Here is a 17,760-nt window from a genome sequence, read left to right as displayed (position 1 = left end):
CTCCCCAGATGGAAGGAAATGAGCACTGGGATGCCCTGCTCTGCGACAGCCCTCCAGCTACGACAGGCCATGGAGATCTGGGAATACCAGGAGCCCCTTCCACGTCCTGAGTGCTCACCACGAGCCTGGCATGGGGCTCATGCCGAGTGTGAGCGTAAGTGTCCCACAGGGCAGGGCCCCCTCAGGCACCTTCATGCAACACAGAGAAAGGCCCTTCTCCCACCTTTCTTCCATCTTCTTTCCATCTGCTGGAAAACTTTGCAATACACTGACTTTGCAGAGCAGGACACTTGACTACTTCTGTCATAATGAACATACAAATCTGTCATGTCTGTAGTGAGGATGGGGCCCTCCACTGAGGGGCCTCATGCCGTTCAGAGTCTGCACCTCTGCCTGTGGCGGCCCTGCCCCTCAGTCGTGTTGTGAATGTCAGTGTTGTCTGGGGTTGCTTGGATTCCTCTCTGCCTTGCTTTTCACGGGTCCTCTGCCCAGTGCAGTGTCTGCCACAGGATAGGTCTGACCAAACATTTCTTGAACGAATGAATGACTACTGAACGAGGAAACCGGGGCACACAAGGGCTAAACAACTTGCGGCGGTGAGGAAGCTAGAGATCGTGTGACTGTATGGAGCTGCCGAGCATCCTCAGACAGCGTCAGACCTCGGGCAGAGGGGCCTGGGAGCACCCCCAACCTTGATCTGATCCATGGTGAGTATGGTGTCCTTGGCAGCCTCCTCCAGCAGGGGGCGCATGATCTCCAGATCCTCCTGCATCTTGGCCACATCCTCAGAAGTGCTCAGGAGCTGGGGAAGGGGCACAGAAAGAAAAACAGGTGTGACAGGGGGCACAGTGAGCCAGCCTACTGGGCCGCCCTCATTCATGAGAGAGAGGCTGTGGGTGGCAGCTTCAGTGGCCCCCAGGTTGCCAGTGGGCCCCAGAGGCAAGGGGTCAGTTCCCCAAGAATTTGTGGGTACCCTGCTTTAGTGCCTTTGGCTGACAACTTTTATTCTTTCAACAAAGGGGGAGGCCACCCATTGAAACCCCGCGGGCTGTGGCGTGACAGCCCAGCTGGGTCACCTGGGCTGAGACCCAGCAGGCAGAACCACAGGCAGCCAGCCGTGGTCCTTGAGGCCTTGCCCGGGCCCACCTTGTCAAGGCCACTCTTCATGCGGTTCTTGGCAGTTTTCAGCTCCAATTTCTTCTGCCCAATGAGGATGGAGAAAATATTGAGCAGCTCCAGGTAGCTCTTGGGGGTCACGTAGTTGTGGCGGGCCAGCTCTGCCAGGTACTCCACACATTTCTTGGCCACGGACTGGTGAATATACACACAGACCTGAATCTGCAGGGAGGGGGACCACTGAGGCCAGCCATGTAGAGGCCCCAGCAAAGACAGGGCCCTGGGTGCCCACAAGGCCACGGCAGCCTGGTCCCAAGGAGGGAGCATGGCAGGGACCTCCATGCCTCTCACACTGACTCTTAGGATCCTCCTGTGGTCTCTGGAGTTGTGTCAGGGGCTCTTGCAAGAAAGCTGCCACGAGGCCCTCGGGCAATAAGGGAGACAGCAACTGAGTAGCCATGTGCCCGGCACCATGACAACCTGTAGCTCTCCCCATTTTACAGATGAGGAAACTGAGGCTGAGACACAGAAAACCATCTGACCCAAAGCTTACCCTCAAGGTGGGCCTAGGACTTTCACCCAGGCCTCAGTGATCCCAAGCCCATGCCCAAACTTAACAGCTCCCCCGAGGGCTTGCTCCTCACCAAGGCACCTACCAGTCCTCTAATTACTTCGGAGGAGGATTCCAGTTCTGGAATCTCATTTAGAAACCTGGTGGCCACAGACTCCAGCGCCTCTCCTGGCCACTCGTTAAACCAGTCGATGGTGCAGCAGTTGACCAGGGAGGGGAACTGCCTCAGGCGAGCTCGGAAGACTTCTCCGATGGGGCTGGGAAGCCGGGGATCCAAATGAGGCCCAGAGACACTAAGCCCCCAGGGCCCTTCCACAGCCGGGTGGTGTAGCAGCCAGGACGCAACAGTACATCAGCCTGGGCTCAATGGCACGCTGGCCAGGCCCAAGTGTCCCTGGGGCCAGCCCCACCCGCCCAGCCCTGCTGACCCAGTCTGGCCCGACGACAGCTGCCGTACCTCATGCACAGGACCATGTGGATGTTGCTGCGCACACGCCCAGTATAGGCAGCCATGAGGTTGGCCTTGGTGGGCTGCAGACCCCGCTCCTGGATGTAGGGCCGCATGGTGTTGATGATCTGGTCCTGCTCGTCTGCGGTGTAGATGTTGGGAATGTCACCTGAGTTTAGGACGTTGTTGATGTCTTCCAGGAAGGACTCGTTCTTGATCTGGGGAGGAGAACATGGTCAGGGAGCTAAGCCCCTGTGTGTTGGACTCCACAGCCATGGTCTCATTGGACCTTCACAACAGCCCCATTTGACAGACTATGCCACTAAGGCTCAGAGAAGTCACACCAGTGACCTCATAATGACTTATAGTAATAGTCTAGGACTTGTACCCAGGCCTGCCCCACTGCGGAGGCTCTGAACATAAGCACTGGGATGTGGCAGGGCCTGGGTCTGGGTAGGGGATGTGACATCTTCCTCCTCACATTCCGGGCCTCTCTCCATGCCTCAGTTTACTCACAGGAGGAAACCATGGCCACAGGCAGAGACGGGTCCTGGTCCATCTCACATAGCCTGGGCATCCTCACTTTCCCGACTAACTCAGTGGTTGCCTGCAGGGAGCCCTGGGGTGGGGACAGAGCTGGGAGCAGAGGGGCTTTTATCCAGGGTGGGGCATATTCTGGGGCTTCAGCCTAGGCCCCTGGGCCCAACCCTGACCACCAGCCAGGCTGAAGTGTTGCTCTAATTGTCTTGTGGCCTGAGAGCAGCAACCTCTCCTCTCAGAGACCTGGGGAGGGGCCTTGTTCCTAGGGAGCCCCAGAGGAAGCAATCCCCAAGAGGGCAGCCATGGGTCCCAGCACTTTGGGCACAAGTCCTGTGGTCCTTGAGGTGGGCAGTTGTTGGCCAGTGAGTGGGGTGCCAGGGCCTTCGTTACCCTTGGGGCATAAGTAATGATCTATAACCCCCTTAGCTCTGAGAGGTTGGGTTTGGTCCCGTGCTCCCGACTTGCCCATCTGTGGCCCCACCTGGTTCCCGTGGTCCCTTCCAAGACCTGCCCAACTGACAGTGAGCCGGGCATGAAGGACTGACCCCCTTCCAGGACGCTACACTGGGAGGAGACTGTGTGCAGCTTGCCCCGAGCCCTGCCCTTGCCATGGTGGTGGCACCTGGGTGTCTGAGAACAGGAAGGTGACAGGCAGGCTGTGCAGGCCTGCCTTGAGCAGGACCTTCTTGACATCTTCACGCCACTCGGACATGCCATAGTTCTTGGATAGCTCAATCTGGAAGCACTCGTACTCGGCCCTGGAAGCAGGAGTGCGGGTTGAGGTGTTCCAGGGGTTCAGGGCCAGGCAGGGAGGGCGGGTGGGTACCCAGACCCCACCCTGACCATCTGGAGTCTTGCTCCCATCCCGGGCAGAGCTGCAGACACTTCAGGCCTTTGCTCAAGCTGTTCCCTTAGCCTGGAAGGTGCTTCCCTCCCAGCTGCCCAGCTCTGATTCTGAGAGCAGCCCGTAGCCACCTGCCCTAGGCATCCCTCTGCGTGCCCAGCTGCCCTCCCTCCCTGCAGCACCCCAGGCACTGCTGCAGCCTCTCTTTGGAGCCCAGGTCCTGCTCCCCTTCCCTTCAGAAGCCCACTGGCTAGGTGGGTCTGCCTCAGGGCTGCCCGAGACTTCCACCACTGTGGAAGAACGCATGGGCAAGCGGACAGTCTGCCACTGGCCTCCTAGTGCCCGCCGCGCCTGGGGCCCTCACATGTGCGAGGCGAGCCGAGTAAGGGAGCTGCGGCCACTGCCCTCCACGCCCAGCAGGAGTGCGTTGCCCAGAGCCTGGCGCAGAGTGCGGCTGATGCGGCAGATGTGGCCCATGGCGTCCATGAAGAGCACCAGGTTCAGCTTGGCCGTGTTGATCTGGTTGTAGTCCTCCATGTACTCCTCGATCACCTGTATCATCTGGAGAGCCGGAGGCAGGGGCGGGAGAGCAGGCTGGCTTTACTGTAGGGCCCCCAGGTCCCCTGACTTTTTCTCTGTGACCTGGCCAGCTGCATGTTTTCCCCTGCGGGCTCGAACCCTAGCCAGGGCCTTCAACATTCCCAGGCACTGACAAACTTGTTTAGATTGTTGCTTAAAATACTGAAGGATCAACCATGTTGCTAAGCATGCAGAAGTGAGCCCCGGCCCCTGCCAAATTCCTTAACCCTCATATGAACTCCACCCCCTGCCCCTCATTGTGGACAGGCCTAGGTAGGACGTCTCTGTCTCCCCTAATAAATGCTTCGGATCAATCTCCCTGGCGTTTAGTGCTACTCTCTGTGGAATCTGAAGCAGCCCCATCGAGGGGTGGGTTGGGACAGTCCTTTGTAGGAACTCATCTGCTGCTACTCTGGGGGCAACTCCAGCCCTGGGTTCAGCTGGTTGGAACCCCGCATACCAATGCCCAGTGGGAGGGGCTCACCCCTCCCATTGCCAGTACTGCTCCTCCTGTGCGTGGAGGATGCTGGGCCTTAATAAGCCAGGTCTGCTGAATGGGGCCTGAGGGCCAGGGTCAGAGCCCCGCCTGCTCCCCTGGGGCTCGATAGGCTGTACGGACCCTGGGGAAGCTCCTGGGAAGTGGGAAAGGATGCGTGTGGAGAGGAACTGCTCGGAGGCCACTGACTGAGGCCTCTGCACTGCCTCCCTGGGGTTCTAAGACCCGTGGCCCCAGGGTCCCTGTGGCCCCACTGCAGTGGGATGACAGCCCTCAAACGGGCACAGTCTGTCCCTGTTTATAGAGCCTGTCCCAGCTGAGCCACAGGCTTGTTCTCAGAGACGGGTGGAGCAGGCCTGCTGGCTGCGCATTTGACAGGTGAGGAAGCAGGGCCCAGAGACGGCCAGCGCTCGCCGGTGTCCCGGCCCTTTGGGTATAGCATGGTGGTCTGTTAGTGGGGACTGCAGAGGGCCTGGGCGCCCACCTGGGCCCCTCACCTTACTCTCGTTGGTGATGAGCTCGTAGGACTTGACGTCGGAGCCTGGCAACATGAAGTCCCCGTAAAGAATGGGCTGGAAGGGGCAGACCTCCTTGAAGGTCACCTCCCACTGCTCCATGCAGCTCTTGAGGAGCTGGTCGAACCAGCTGCGGTCCTCTTCATTCACCAGTCGGTCGCGGAACACGCGGCAGTTCTCGTGATACCACAGTCGCAGCAGCTGTACCTTGTCCTGTGGCAGCCCCAGTGTCAGTGCGTGCCCTCGGCCCCGGGGCCCTCAGCCATTTCTCAAAGCGCCAGTAGGGTGGGCCACAGCTCCTGGGCCCCTCATCTGGGCCTGGCCTCCCGCCACGGCCTGGCTAGGGCCCTGTGGGGGCTGCTGGAAGGTGCATCTGCTGACTGACGGCAGGCACAGCGCTGCCTGGACCTCTCCATGCCCCGGGCTCCAGGTCCAGTTGGCCAAGCATCCCCCGGGCACCCAGCTCCACTAGCTGGCCAGGAGCACCTCAAAGTTATCACTTCCCCCTCTTTTAGCACCCACGGCTCCCCTCACCCCAAGCCCAAGAGCTTGATTCTCCTCACACCCTCCCAACACCCCACATCTGACCACTCCCCAAGCCCACGGACGTGACTCACAAATCTCTGACTCACCATCCCTTCCCCGGCCTCTCCCCAGGTGGCTGGATCCCCAGGCCCTTCTCTTGACTCCACTGGCTACAGGATCAGCAAGGCCAGGGCTGGCCCTGTCCTGTTCACCCCATGTCCCCAGCCCCGGGCTCCACATACACGCCCAGTCCCATTCCAAAGGGCAAGTCTGTCCCTGCCCACCCCCATGGCTCCCTATCACCCTTAGGACAAAACTTGAGCTCCAGCCTGGCCCCTACAGCCCCAATGCCCCTGACACCCCACTCCCCTGCTCACTTTCCCCTCAAGTGTCCTCACACACAGGGCCTCCACCAGAAACCCTCTTTCTCCCTGTCCTTCCCTGGCTCCCTCCCCGGCCCCAGGCATGGGTTTTGCCACAAGATAGGGCTCAGCTGCACCAAGGCTGGGCTCTTGAGGGCCCAGCCCCTCAGGGCCTGTTTGGGCAGGAAGGCCTGAAACTGGTGGGGCCAGGGAGGACGCGAGGGCAGCGCAGGCACTGGGGAGGGTGCCTGCCAGATCCTCACCTCGACCTTGGCCGGGTCGGCCATGAGCATGCCCTGGAAGACTTTGGAGAGGTCCCTCAGGTTGAAGGTGTAGTGGGACTTGGCTGGAGTGGGCAGCAGCTGGGAGGTGATGGTGGCATACACAATGATGGTGGCTTCCACGAGGGGCTCCGTGAAGTGGGCGATGTGGGGGGCCCCGGCTGGGGGAATGGGAGAGTGGCCTGGGTCACACAGGCAGGAGCCTCTGCAGACCCTCGCCTCCCTGCCTTTGCTTGTGCTGGGCCCCCCATTCCCCTTCCCCAGCCTTTAGCCCATCTCTGACACCCCCACCTCAAGGTGAGGAATCTCCTGCTCTGCGCCCCTGTACATCTCTATAGCTGACACGGCTGTCAGTGTGATGGGGCACCGGGATGCATCCACGGAATTGGGGGCACGAGTGGGGTCAGTGCTGGGCGGGGCCATTGCTGTCTTGCCCCAGACCTGCCAGCTCTGAGCCACAAGTAGGGAGGGGTCACAGGTCCACACAGGCCTCAGGAGTGCTCGACGGTGGACGCGGGGAGGCCTGGAGCGCAGTGCTGACCTTCGGGGCTCCGAAGGAGTTGCAACCTGCAGCCTGCATTTCCACTACTCCCGTGTCCATTTTCTCACTCTGTAAAAACTCCAGCTCTTCACTGGGGAACCAAAATTCCATAGTGGGAACTTGGGGTGACAATGAGCAGATCAACAAATAAAGGAGACAGTACACAGGTGCAAGTGCTATGGGGGGACTTGCAGCAGGAGAGAGGTTTGGGGAGTACCAGGGTTGGGCTTGGGGGGCAATTTTCCAGAAATGCTGGGGGAGGCCTCCCCGAGGAGGGGGACACTTGAGCAGAGACTGAAGAGGCATGTCGCAAGCACACACGTGAGTAGAGGAAGAGTGTCCAGGCCGGGGGCAGCAGGGGCAAGGGCCTGGAGGTGGGGGCAGGCCTGGTGTGTTAAGGATCAGCAGGGAGCGGTGAGCAAGAGGAGATGAGGGCAGAGAGGTGACGGGGCCACTGAGGGCAGCTTTGCCTGCCACTGTTGGGACTTGGGGCAGATCATCGATAGGTGAAGGCAGACACAAGGAGCCCAGGGAGGGGGCTGGGGCAGTGGTTGGGTGCATGGGGAGCCCGCAGGGGTAGCTGACAGGATCCCCTGACAGAAGAGGGGCCAAGGATGGCGCTAAGGCTCCATCTTGTCTTGAGCACCTAGAAGGATGGAGTTGCCATCACCTGGGACGAGAAGAGTGCTGGGGGCGGGGGGCATCCAGGAGCTGGACTCGGGCAGGGTCAGTCTGAGACATCTAGTGGACACCCGAGGGGAGATGTGGCATTGGGCCTACAGGAGAGAGGTCTGGGCTGAGGACGTGAAGTGGGCTGTCATAGGCACGAGACGGTTTTTACCATTGGAGGTGGGACAGATGGTCTGGGAGAGTATAGCTGGAAAGAGAAGAGGCTGACACCAAGCGGCTGGTCAACCTGAGAAGGGGTGGCGGGGAGGGAGGGAGGCCTGAGAGATGCGTGCAGCGGGTGGGGGGACTCTGCCGTCCCACACTGCTGACCCATGGGGAAGATGAGGACCAAGAGCTGACTATTGGTCTGGCCACAAGAGGCCACTGGTGATGAGAGCGCTCCCAGAGGGAGTGGGGGGAGGGCTTGTGTAGCAGGAAGAGACAATGCTTTTGCATTTTGCTCTCAAGTTGAGCAGAGAAAGGGGCAAAGGCCCAGAGTGGGTGGGAAGGGGCAAGAGAGGTTGGCTGTGTTCGGTTGTCGAGATGGGAGGAGTCGGGTGGTCTGTATGCTGGCAGAATGGCCCTGCTGGGGAAGGGAGTCCTGGTGTTGGGGGAGGGCGGAGCCACATCCGCAAGCAGGCCCCAGAGGAGGGTGGGCCTTGCTCTGTAGCAGGATGTCCACTCCTGGGTGCAAGAGAGAAGACAGGGCCAGGAGAGGCTGGGCGTGGGTCCGCAGGCAGGTGTGGGGGAGGCACAAAGGGGTGCTATCTTCTGCAGCCTCTACTAGCTGCCAGCGAGCGGGGGCAGAGGCAGGCGTGGGAGAGGGCGGACACTGAAGTGGTCAGCACCCTGCTGCGAGGCCCGGCAGGCCCACGAGGGATGCCTGCCCCCCGTGAATCACTCCAAGCCCTCTCCTCGGAGAGCGCCAGCTCACTTTTGAGCTCTGGCTCTCCACACAGGTGGGAGTTCGTCGGATCCCTTTTTTCGTTCATCCGTCTTGCCTTTCCTTTGCATCTACCATCAGTCGGACACTAACCTAGGCACCGAAGGACTGCCTGGTTATGAGAACAGGAGGATGAGCCCACGCAGGCAGCCAGTGCTGGTGTCAACCTTCGCTCTGGCACCCAGTGGCCCAAGGGCCCACATGGACCTGAGGATGGTTCGCTACGGCGCCTGGGCCCAACCTCAGCACACCTACCCAGAGCCCAGGGCTCACCCTGCAAGGGTGCCCCCTCCTAGCCAGGCCCTCCCAGGCCCCCGCCGGAACTGCACTTACGCACGGGCTCCCGGTAACTTCTTTCTCCAAGGAGCCCATCTAAAGGGTTGAGGGAGAGACACAAGGCTCAGAGTTAGGTGGATGCTTTGCTGCCCACCTTGGCTGGCTGTATCCAGCTGGGAAGCTCCCAGAGCAGCCACTGACCACGCCGCCACCTCTCCTCAGAGCAGTGTGCTCCCCACCCCAAGCTGGACATGCAGGCAAGTCCTGGCCTATAGCCCTGGGGGCAGGCCAGGCCAGGCCAGAGAAGGGAAGGCCTTCCATCATGGGTGCCAAGTAGAGTTCAAAGGTCAGAGTGCGTGTTGGGTGGGAGGTGGGCTGGGGGGAAATGGCATCCCGGGTGGACTTTTCTCCAAGCCCCATGAAGGATCAGGGCCACTTTGTCCATTCTATTTTGGTGGTTTTTTCCTGATTTACAAAAGTAACATCCACCAGAGTTTCTGGGAAAGTATGACATGTACATATGTACACACATGGGTGAAAGCATACGCATATGTATACATGTGTCATATATTCAGCAATCACCATGGGCCAGGCTTCATGCTAGATGCCCTGCATGCAATACCATACTTAACTCTCATGACTTATAATGGTAGGTACTAATATTATCACCCATTTTACAGATGAAGAAACTGAGGCTCAGAAAGGTTCATGAGCTTGCCACAGGTAACAGAGGTGAGTAAGGGGTGAAGCCGGGGTTGTGGTCAGTGTTTCACCCGCTCCACCCTTTCCATGGCTGTCCAGCTGTCCTTGGAGTGACTCAGCTGGCCTGGGCTTGGGTCTTTGCCCATGGCCTCCCCTGCGCCGACCCAGTACTTACCTATCCAACTGCCCAGGATGGTGGAGAAGATGCGTTTCTTGCTGACCTCGTCCATCTCGGTGAAGGACAGGTAGTTGAAGTGACGTGTCAGCCTTGGGGTGATGGCATTCCTACCTCCACCCGGGGGGCCCATGGCACAGACAAAGTTGATGTCCACCAGTTGCTTGAAGGCTCCTGGAGTGAGGGCAGGGAGTCAGGAAGGGCCCTGGCCCAGGCTGCATTATGGCCTTTGTGGGCACCCCCTCCATAAAAAATTAAAAATTATAATTTACAACAGTATTGGCATAAAGACAAATATATTAACATACATGAAAATTTTTCTTTGACCTAAAAGGTCATCCCCCTCACCTACCGATTTTAAGAGAAGTTAACACATTTTCATGGGCCCCTACAAGTATGAAGGCTTTCAGCCTTATGTCTTCTGTGCCCCTGCCCAGCACACCCAGCCCTCACCCTACCGCGCAGGAGGGCCGCACACACCGATGATCTTGCGGTCATACCAGCCGCCGTGGTCCATCCACTGGCGCAGCAGCTCGATGGGCGGCTGTGCGCCGTATGTCTCCAGGGCCGGCATGTTCAGATCGTCAATGAAGAAGATGAAGTTGCGCCCCAGAGGCGGCCCGAACACACCCTTCCGCCTGCAGGGAGGGGCTGTGTGAGCCCAGCACCCACGGGTACCAGGTCCTCTGAGAACCCAGGGGCAACAGGATGGCAGCTCTGCCTCTGGGAAACCCTCATTAAATTTTGGCCTCCTCCAAATTGCTAGACCTCTTGACCAGCCCTTCGTCTTGTTCCGAAAGTCCTGGGACCTCTCAGACTGGCTGGCTTAGGTCTGAGCTCCCTTGAAGCTAGTGTCGCCTCCCAGGCACATGGATAACAGGCGCCTCAAAGACAGACCCACGGCCCAGCCCACCCACTGAAAGGCTCTGCAGGAATTCTTGCTGGGGGGAAGGCTCTGGAGCAGTCTTTGAGGGAGCCCTGGGCCCTTTGGGGAGCCACCAAAGGGCCTCCCAGTTTCCCCTGGGAGGTTTCTGGCAAACGCAGGAACATCAGTTGGTGGGAGGTGAGACAGCAGCTGGTTCAGCTGGGCTGGGGGACACTGGGGCTGAGGATGGAACAAGGGGTGCCCTGCCTCTTGTCCAGCTTGCTGTCAATGAGGTCCTGGGTCTGGTTGGCTGAAGTGCGGGCGGAGAAGGTGAGGAAGTGGCTGATGTACTCCAGTGGCAGGTTCTTGAGGAGCTTGTCGGAGATGGTGAGCGTCTTCCCCGTGCCCGTCGGCCCAACACACAGCACCTGAAGAGTGGGGACCGTGCAGGTGGTGCACACTGCGCCCAGCACTCAGGAGCTGCCACCTTGTCAGTGCGGGAGGCTAGCCAACCCCAACCTGGGCCTTGCAGTGGGCGGAGGCAGGGAATAGCTGGGGCACTCACGGGCTTGGAGTTGGTGAGCAGCATGCCCAGCAGGTAGGACATCTGCACGGTGTCCATGGTGGGCACGATGATGTTGCAGTAGTTGGTGTCTGGCATCATGGTGAATGGGGCTGAGGAGTCGATCCACTTCACCCAGGCAACCTGGAACCACAGGTGGCTCAGGGGTGGGCCCAGAACCCCGCCCTGCCCCTCTGCTGGCCGTGGCCCTGTGGCCAAGTGCAGCAGGCAAGGAGCGGCACTGCCGGCGCTGTTTCTGATGAGGTGGGAAGTCCTGTGCCCTGCTCTCTGCCTGGAGCCAGAGCTCCCAGCACACACTGCCAGGAATGGGGACTCTCTGAACACAGCTGCCCAGTGGGGACTCCCTAGGGACTGTCAGTCCCTGGGTCTCTTTGTGAAGATGCTCTGGGAACTGCACAACTGAGAATGCAGGGGTGTTTGCTGTTTAGTTTCAGGCTACCCAAGGAACCATGGGCGCTAGTGCCAGCTGGATGCTGAGAGGCCACCTGGCCTGGTCTCCCCCACAGCCCTGACCCACCTTGCAGACTTCCCTTGACGGGGGCTCACTATGGCCAAACCAACATGTCCCACTGGGGACACTTCTGACCATTAGGCCCAAACGTGCCCTGTATGCCCCCAGCAGGACTCTGCACGGTGACTGTCTAGTCTCTACAGACACCTCTCTGGCCCCTCTTCCTGGGCCCGGGTCCTGACCTTGGAATGAGGGTGGGCTCGTGGAACCCTCGCCGGCTGATAGTAGGGCTGGGGACACTGAGGTAGGCCACAAGGGCTTTCCCCCACCCCTGGGGAGCCCAGCCTTGGGGCAAATGGGGCCTTTAAGCAGCATTGAGGCAGCTAGTCCCTGGGCTCAGCATTGACGCAGAGGGGACAGTGGGTATGGCTAGGGAGGGAGGCACTCTGACACCTCCCAGCCCCAGGTCCAGGTCCAGGTCCAGATCTGCCACCAGACAGCCAGTGGGACTGCTGTGGAAAACAGGCACAATTACAGCCACCCCACAAGTCCGTGAGGATGCATGACACGATGCAAATGACCCCCAGCCAGAGACCTGGTGGACACCACCGTGGACTCTATTGGGTCATCACTCCTCGAGCAGAACAGCCACCACCCAGCCCGGCCCGAGGCACCTTCTTGCCCTCCTCCTCCTCGTCCTCATCATCCTCGGTGTTGCTGATTCCCCCGTCCTCCAGCCTGTAGTCAAACACCAGCCCCTCTCCCGGGAACTGCAGAGTCAGCTGCCAGGGCCAGGAGGAAAGTCAGGGCATGAGGCCCAGCGGGTTTGTAAGGACTGGTCCCTGGGCCCGGGCCAGGGCTGCCGTCTCACCTCTTCAGCCTCCATCTTGGTCCGCAGCCAGCGGCTGAAGCTGGTGCGGCCTTTGCTGTCCCCGGTGGCACCCACGCTCCAGATCAGGGCGAAGATGAACCAGGGCTCGATCAGCTCTGGGATGCGACTCAGCTTCTCAGGGGGTATTTTCTTGAGGCCCTGGGGACAGAGGGAACAGCATCAGACTGAGATAAGAACAATACTGAAGGGCCTGAGGAAGTGGGGCAGGGGCCACACAGCTTTGTTTCTCTACAGCAGACGGGACGGTGTGGTCCCATGACCCCTGTCACACCAATCCACTTCTCTCTCCCTGGCCCTCGGGGACCCAGGCAAGGAAGGGGGGGCAGGAGGGAGCAGGCACCCAGCCCCCACTTAGTGCTGTACCTCTCTAGGCAGAAAGGGCTTGAAGAAGCACTCGAGCAGCTTGAGGAAGCTCATGGTCAGGTTGCCGTTGGTTGAGGTGATCACCTCCTTCACCGAGGACCGAACGAAGGCAATGGACTCCTGCAGGGAGTGAGCACCCAGTTCTCACGGCTGTTGGCCACAGTGCCCTCTGCGGGGCCAGGCATACCTGCGGCCTTGCTTACCTCCAGGAAACTGATAAAGAGGGCCTTAAAATGCTCCTCGTAGGGCCTCAGCAAGGCAGGGAGCTTCCTCAGCCAGCATTCAACGAAGGGCAAGAGCCCCAGGATGCTAGGCTCCAGGTACACCATGCCGCAGCGGGACACTGTGGCTGGCGAGGCCACTGCCAGGTCTTGCACCTCGAACATCATGGTCATTGCCTGGAGCCAATACGAATTGTGTGAGTGGGTGGGCTGCCAGTCTCCAGGGCTGGAGAAAGAGCTGCAGGGCCGTGGGGAAGGGCTGTCCATTCTGTGAGTGGCAGTGATGGGCAGGCCATGGCGGAGGGGCAGTGCGGGGTGGGATGCAGGAGTCCTTGGGCCCACGGGTGATAACATGGCCCTCCCTGGAGTCCTTAGGCAGAGCCCACATTGGGAGGTTGCTGGGACTCTCCGGCCAGCCTGGGGTCAGGGCATTTGGGGGTCTCCAGAGGCCTGGGGAAATAGGACAGGAAGTCTGTGCCCTGCTCCACCCCGTGCACATGGACACAGGTCCACATTGAGTGCCAGGTGTTCTCAGAAGGACTCAAGAGCTTAACCCAGCATGGCTACTGCGAACTGCTCTCATGCCAGGCCATAGCCCTCTTTTTCTGAGAACTGCCCCTCACACACCAGAGAGGTCCCTGTGGTGAACTATACCACCTGTCCCCCAGACCCCCCTGAGCATGGTGCCAGGACCTGTGGACACCTGACCGAGATGGGGCTGACACAGCTGAAAGTGGGCCTAGGGGGCACGAGGCAGTGTGAGCCAGGTAGCGGTAGGATACCATCCTGGCCCTGGGCTCAGGACACAGGGGCCAAGGAGGAGTGCTGGGAGCTGTGCCCAAGCTCCTGCTGGCTGGTGGCTCCTGGGCAGGTCGCAGTGACAATCTGAGATGCAGCCATGGTCCCAAGAGGGAGGCATGGTGGGGGACCAAGCCTGGCCAGCGTGGTGTAGGTCCAGGTCCACCCTGCCTCAGAGGAAAGCAGGGATCGCATGGGGGCCGCACCTCTGTGAGCTTGATGATCTCCCCTGAGCTGAGGCACAGCTTCTTGTTGTCATCCAGCACCGTGTTCATGTTCTCAATCCAGACGGCATCCACCGGCCCATCGAACATGTACCACTTCTTGTTGGTGTCAGAGGCGATGGCCCCCGCCCGGATGAGGGAGGAGAAAATCCCGTCTGTCCTGCAGCGCCGGGGAGGAGAGGGCTGTGGTGCTGGGCCGGCAGGGCGGCGCACAGCGGGCTCCCGGGAAACCCGGCCACCAAGCTGGGCCCACCCTGCTTTGTTTTTTCCTTCAATATCTTCATTCTTTTAAAAATTATAATGGGAAAATGGGACTTTTTGGTGTAATATGGTGTCATGAAAATATGCTTCTATCCCCTCCCTGCTGAATGCCCCCAAAGTCCCATTAAAAGAAGACATTGGAAAACCCTAACAAGAAAAGGGGGTGGGGGAGGCACTGCATGCCAGGGAAGGGGGTGGCAGGGCTGACAAAGATGCTCTGCTGAACCAACCTGAGGCCCCTGAACCTTCCCCCAGGCACGACTGTGCACTTCCTTGTAAAATACAGTTTTGGCAGAGAGCCCTGCTAAGGCAGTTTAGCCAGGACCCTTGATACCTGATCGCCCCCCAACACCCTCCCTGAGATGTGTGATCCCTGGCCTGTCCTCAGCTAGAACCCCCCTTACCCCTGGTATTTCCTCTTGACTTTCTGGATTTTTCCATCTACCAACCCCTACCCTCCTCCGTGGCCGTAAATTCCCATGTGCCCGTGCTGTATCCAGAGCTGAGCCCAATCTCTGTCCCCCATTGTAGGACCCTGTTGTGGTGTCCCTATACCTATCATGGTATCATCATGGTCCTGAATAAAATCTTCCTTACCATGCTTTGAAAGGTATCAGTGAATAATTTTTTTTCTATAACAGTGGGCATTTTTCTGGTCTGACCCCCCAGACCCCCCATCTATTAATACCTACATAAGAACCTGGTGTGGATGTGGGTGAGACTCTTCACCAGAGTGGGGGAAGCAGTACCAGCCCACACTGGGTAAGGCAGGTGACTCTCCCTCCCCAGTGCCCATCCCTCCTGGGCCCCCAGGACACTGAAGCCAAGCAGACACCCCCAGCAGATGACTGCAGACTCTTCTTCGGAGAAACAGAGAGCCCCAGAGAAAAGACCCTCAGGTGCTGGTGTTTGAGGGGTCTCCATGCAGTCGCCTTTCTCCCATCTCAGTGTGCTTTCCCTAAAATGCACACCCTAGCCTGGGCGCAGGAGTCCTCAGGGTCCCATCGGCCTCTCTCAGCCTTCTAGTGAGTGCTTACTGTTCACCAGACACCATTGGGGCACTTTTTACGTGTTAAGTTTGTTCTTGTCTTACCATCATAAGGGTGCCATTATTGTCCCCACTGCAGATGAAGGAACCAAGGCCTGGGGCAGGGGTGAAGAAGGTCACTCAGAGAGGCTTTGGGCTGCAGAGCCTGAGCGCCCAAACTTCCACTGGGCTAAGGGAGGGAAAGGGGGGCCATGGCCCGCAGCCTCCAGAGGTCTGGGAGAGGGCGGTCGCTGGAGGTCAGGGCTACTCACCACTCATGGGTGAGCAAGTCAAACTCCCCATACAGCTGGCCCATCGTGATGGACTTGGGGTTGAGCACATAGTAGTTGACAGCCTCGTACACGCCACCACTGATGGACGGCTGCCCTTTCAGCAACGTCATGGCAGCTGCCAGCACTCTGTAACACTGGGAGACCAGCCCTGATGGTGAGCCTCCTGGCTCCCCAGAGAGCATGGCTGGAGTGGGCTAGGGCGCACGTGAAGTAGAAGGGGTGTTCTAGAGGCCAAGGGGTACAAGTGGAGGCCAACACCCCAGCTGAAGCTGCCCCACCCCTCGGGACCACTGTCAGGCACGGGGCCACCCAGCTTGGCTCCACTTACGTTGCTCTTGCCGGAGCCCGTGGGCCCCACGAGCATGAGGCCGTGCCGCACCACTGTGGTCTCGTACAGCTGGATGCACTTGGTCAGGAAGCCTGCGGGACATGGCAGGGGAGCCTGGGGTCAGAGCACGGGTGTGGGTCCTGGCTACACCACTAGCTTGTGTGACCCTGGGTGAGTCACTTCACTCCCTGAGCCTCAGTTTCCTTATCTGTAAAATGAAGATGGTGGTAGCACCAACCTCATAGGTAGGGACAGATGAAGCCCTCAGCACAGAAGCTGGCACAGAGCAGGAACTGTCTAAATGCCCGCTGTTATCTCCATCGTGACTATCATTCCTTAACATTTACTGGTCAGGTGGGCAGCTGTCACAGCCTGCTCAGTGTCGGCTGTCACAGGCCTCACAACTTACTTCAGCCCCATCCTGCTGAGAGCACCACTCCAAGTAAGTCCTGGCCAATATGGGGCAAAAGCCTAGGGACAAACTCCAAGGGTCAGTGAGGAGCTGTAGAGACAGCTGCCAGCTGTGGCAGAGGCCAGGCCCACACGGGTCGGGAATACATGCATCACCTGAGCCCAAGGGGGTGGTGACGGCTACGGCCCTACGGATCTAGGGGTCCCAGGTCTAATAAGCCAGGGATGGCAAAGCTGACGTAAGGCTGTGAGGGAGGGAAGGGTTTGAGGCTTCATTCAACAAGCACGCTAGGGCGAGAATGGTGGCCTGAGAAGGAAACATTAGAGCTGCACGTGGAAGTTAAGAGCAATGGAGGGTGCTGGGGAGAGGACTGGCAGGGCTAAGTGAGAGCCCTCAACTGCTCAGGCCCCACAGGAGGGCCCTGTGTGGCCAGGGTGGCCAGGCATGACTTCCTAGAGGAACACCCTCTAGCTAAAGGGCCAACTGGAGGGGTCTGGGAGGAGAGGAGGGGATAGCTGGGCTGGAGGACGGTGGGGACAACAGCTCAAGCTGCATGGACATGTGGTGGCACAACTGAGATCCTCACCCTACTCTGAGGGAAGAGGGCTTGGGGTGAGAGGGAGACTCCTTAAGGGCAGTGTCCCCAGAGCCCTTCCAGCCACATGGTGGCTTTTCTAACAAGCTGGTTAAGAAAGGGCCCAGATGTTCCTTAGCACAATGATGCCAGGGCTGTCACTCAACAAGGAACACGAGCAAAGTCTCACTAATGGGCTGGAGCCCAGGTAGCCCTCAGAAGAGGGGAGTGGTGGCTGTGTGGGGGGTGCCTGGAACATGGCACCAAAGCACCATTCCTGCCCCAAGTGGGTGAGTGTGGGAGGAGCCAGAGCCTGGTGAAGCAAGGCTCTGAGCCCGTGGTCCTCACATGGGAAGATGAAATCACAAGGTCTTGGGAAGGGGACAGCACCTGCTTCCCCATCACCAGGTGGGTTCTGGTGGAGGCGGCCAGGGGCACCTGCCCTGTCCCTGGACTGCTTGGCCGAGAGCCCCAGTCTACAGCACACTTGGCCAGGTGTGGGGGACCCTCAGGCTTGAATGTCCCATCCCTGTCCCCCTGCCAGACTCCCAGGTGGCCAGAGATAGCCCCTCCTGGCTCTGGGACTCTGGGGAGGCAGGGCCCGTGGCTCACCATCCACATCCTTGAGGTTGCTCTTCTCACAGGCCTTGCGGATGGCCTTGTCCAGGATCCCGTAGTCAGTCTCTTCCTCCTTGATGGTGGGGAACAGGTCGGACACGATCCCGGAGAAGAGCTTGAGGTCCTCCTGCAGGAACTTGGGCACGTTCACGTCGCGGATGGCCCGGAGGCAGATCAACTCCTGCAGCAGTCGCCAGTGGAGCTTGCAGGGCAGCGGGTCAGATGCCCCTCCAGTCGCCCAGCAGCCCTCCCAGAGCCCTGCTCCCC

At 59.4% G+C, this 17,760-nt stretch overlaps 1 protein-coding gene across 2 annotated transcripts in view; it reads right to left on the bottom strand.

Moving 5' to 3' along the window:
- The window catches only part of DNAH1 (dynein, axonemal, heavy chain 1), a 96,223-nt gene that overhangs the window by 12,793 nt on the left and 65,670 nt on the right, over positions 1 to 17,760 (bottom strand). For both annotated transcript variants that reach the window (XM_012665784.1, XM_012665777.1), the window contains 21 exons: positions 17,488 to 17,674; positions 15,890 to 15,981; positions 15,541 to 15,695; positions 13,963 to 14,140; positions 12,941 to 13,135; positions 12,738 to 12,857; positions 12,354 to 12,512; positions 12,157 to 12,264; positions 11,014 to 11,154; positions 10,716 to 10,876; positions 10,064 to 10,221; positions 9,584 to 9,757; positions 8,764 to 8,802; positions 6,260 to 6,438; positions 5,092 to 5,322; positions 3,884 to 4,080; positions 3,298 to 3,433; positions 2,145 to 2,353; positions 1,773 to 1,944; positions 1,147 to 1,338; positions 692 to 802 (listed from right to left, as the gene is read on the bottom strand). In XM_012665784.1, coding sequence (XP_012521238.1) covers positions 692 to 802; positions 1,147 to 1,338; positions 1,773 to 1,944; positions 2,145 to 2,353; positions 3,298 to 3,433; positions 3,884 to 4,080; positions 5,092 to 5,322; positions 6,260 to 6,438; positions 8,764 to 8,802; positions 9,584 to 9,757; positions 10,064 to 10,221; positions 10,716 to 10,876; positions 11,014 to 11,154; positions 12,157 to 12,264; positions 12,354 to 12,512; positions 12,738 to 12,857; positions 12,941 to 13,135; positions 13,963 to 14,140; positions 15,541 to 15,695; positions 15,890 to 15,981; positions 17,488 to 17,674 — 3,294 coding nt within the window. The remainder of the gene's footprint in view (positions 1 to 691; positions 803 to 1,146; positions 1,339 to 1,772; positions 1,945 to 2,144; positions 2,354 to 3,297; positions 3,434 to 3,883; positions 4,081 to 5,091; positions 5,323 to 6,259; positions 6,439 to 8,763; positions 8,803 to 9,583; positions 9,758 to 10,063; positions 10,222 to 10,715; positions 10,877 to 11,013; positions 11,155 to 12,156; positions 12,265 to 12,353; positions 12,513 to 12,737; positions 12,858 to 12,940; positions 13,136 to 13,962; positions 14,141 to 15,540; positions 15,696 to 15,889; positions 15,982 to 17,487; positions 17,675 to 17,760) is intronic.

The sequence above is a fragment of the Propithecus coquereli genome, unplaced genomic scaffold (assembly GCF_000956105.1).
Source record: "Propithecus coquereli isolate 6110/MARCELLA unplaced genomic scaffold, Pcoq_1.0 Scaffold1, whole genome shotgun sequence".
In the NCBI taxonomy this organism is placed as follows: Eukaryota; Metazoa; Chordata; class Mammalia; order Primates; family Indriidae; genus Propithecus; species Propithecus coquereli.
Note: the sequence above shows the minus strand (reverse complement) of the source record. Positions and strands in the feature narration are given on the sequence as shown.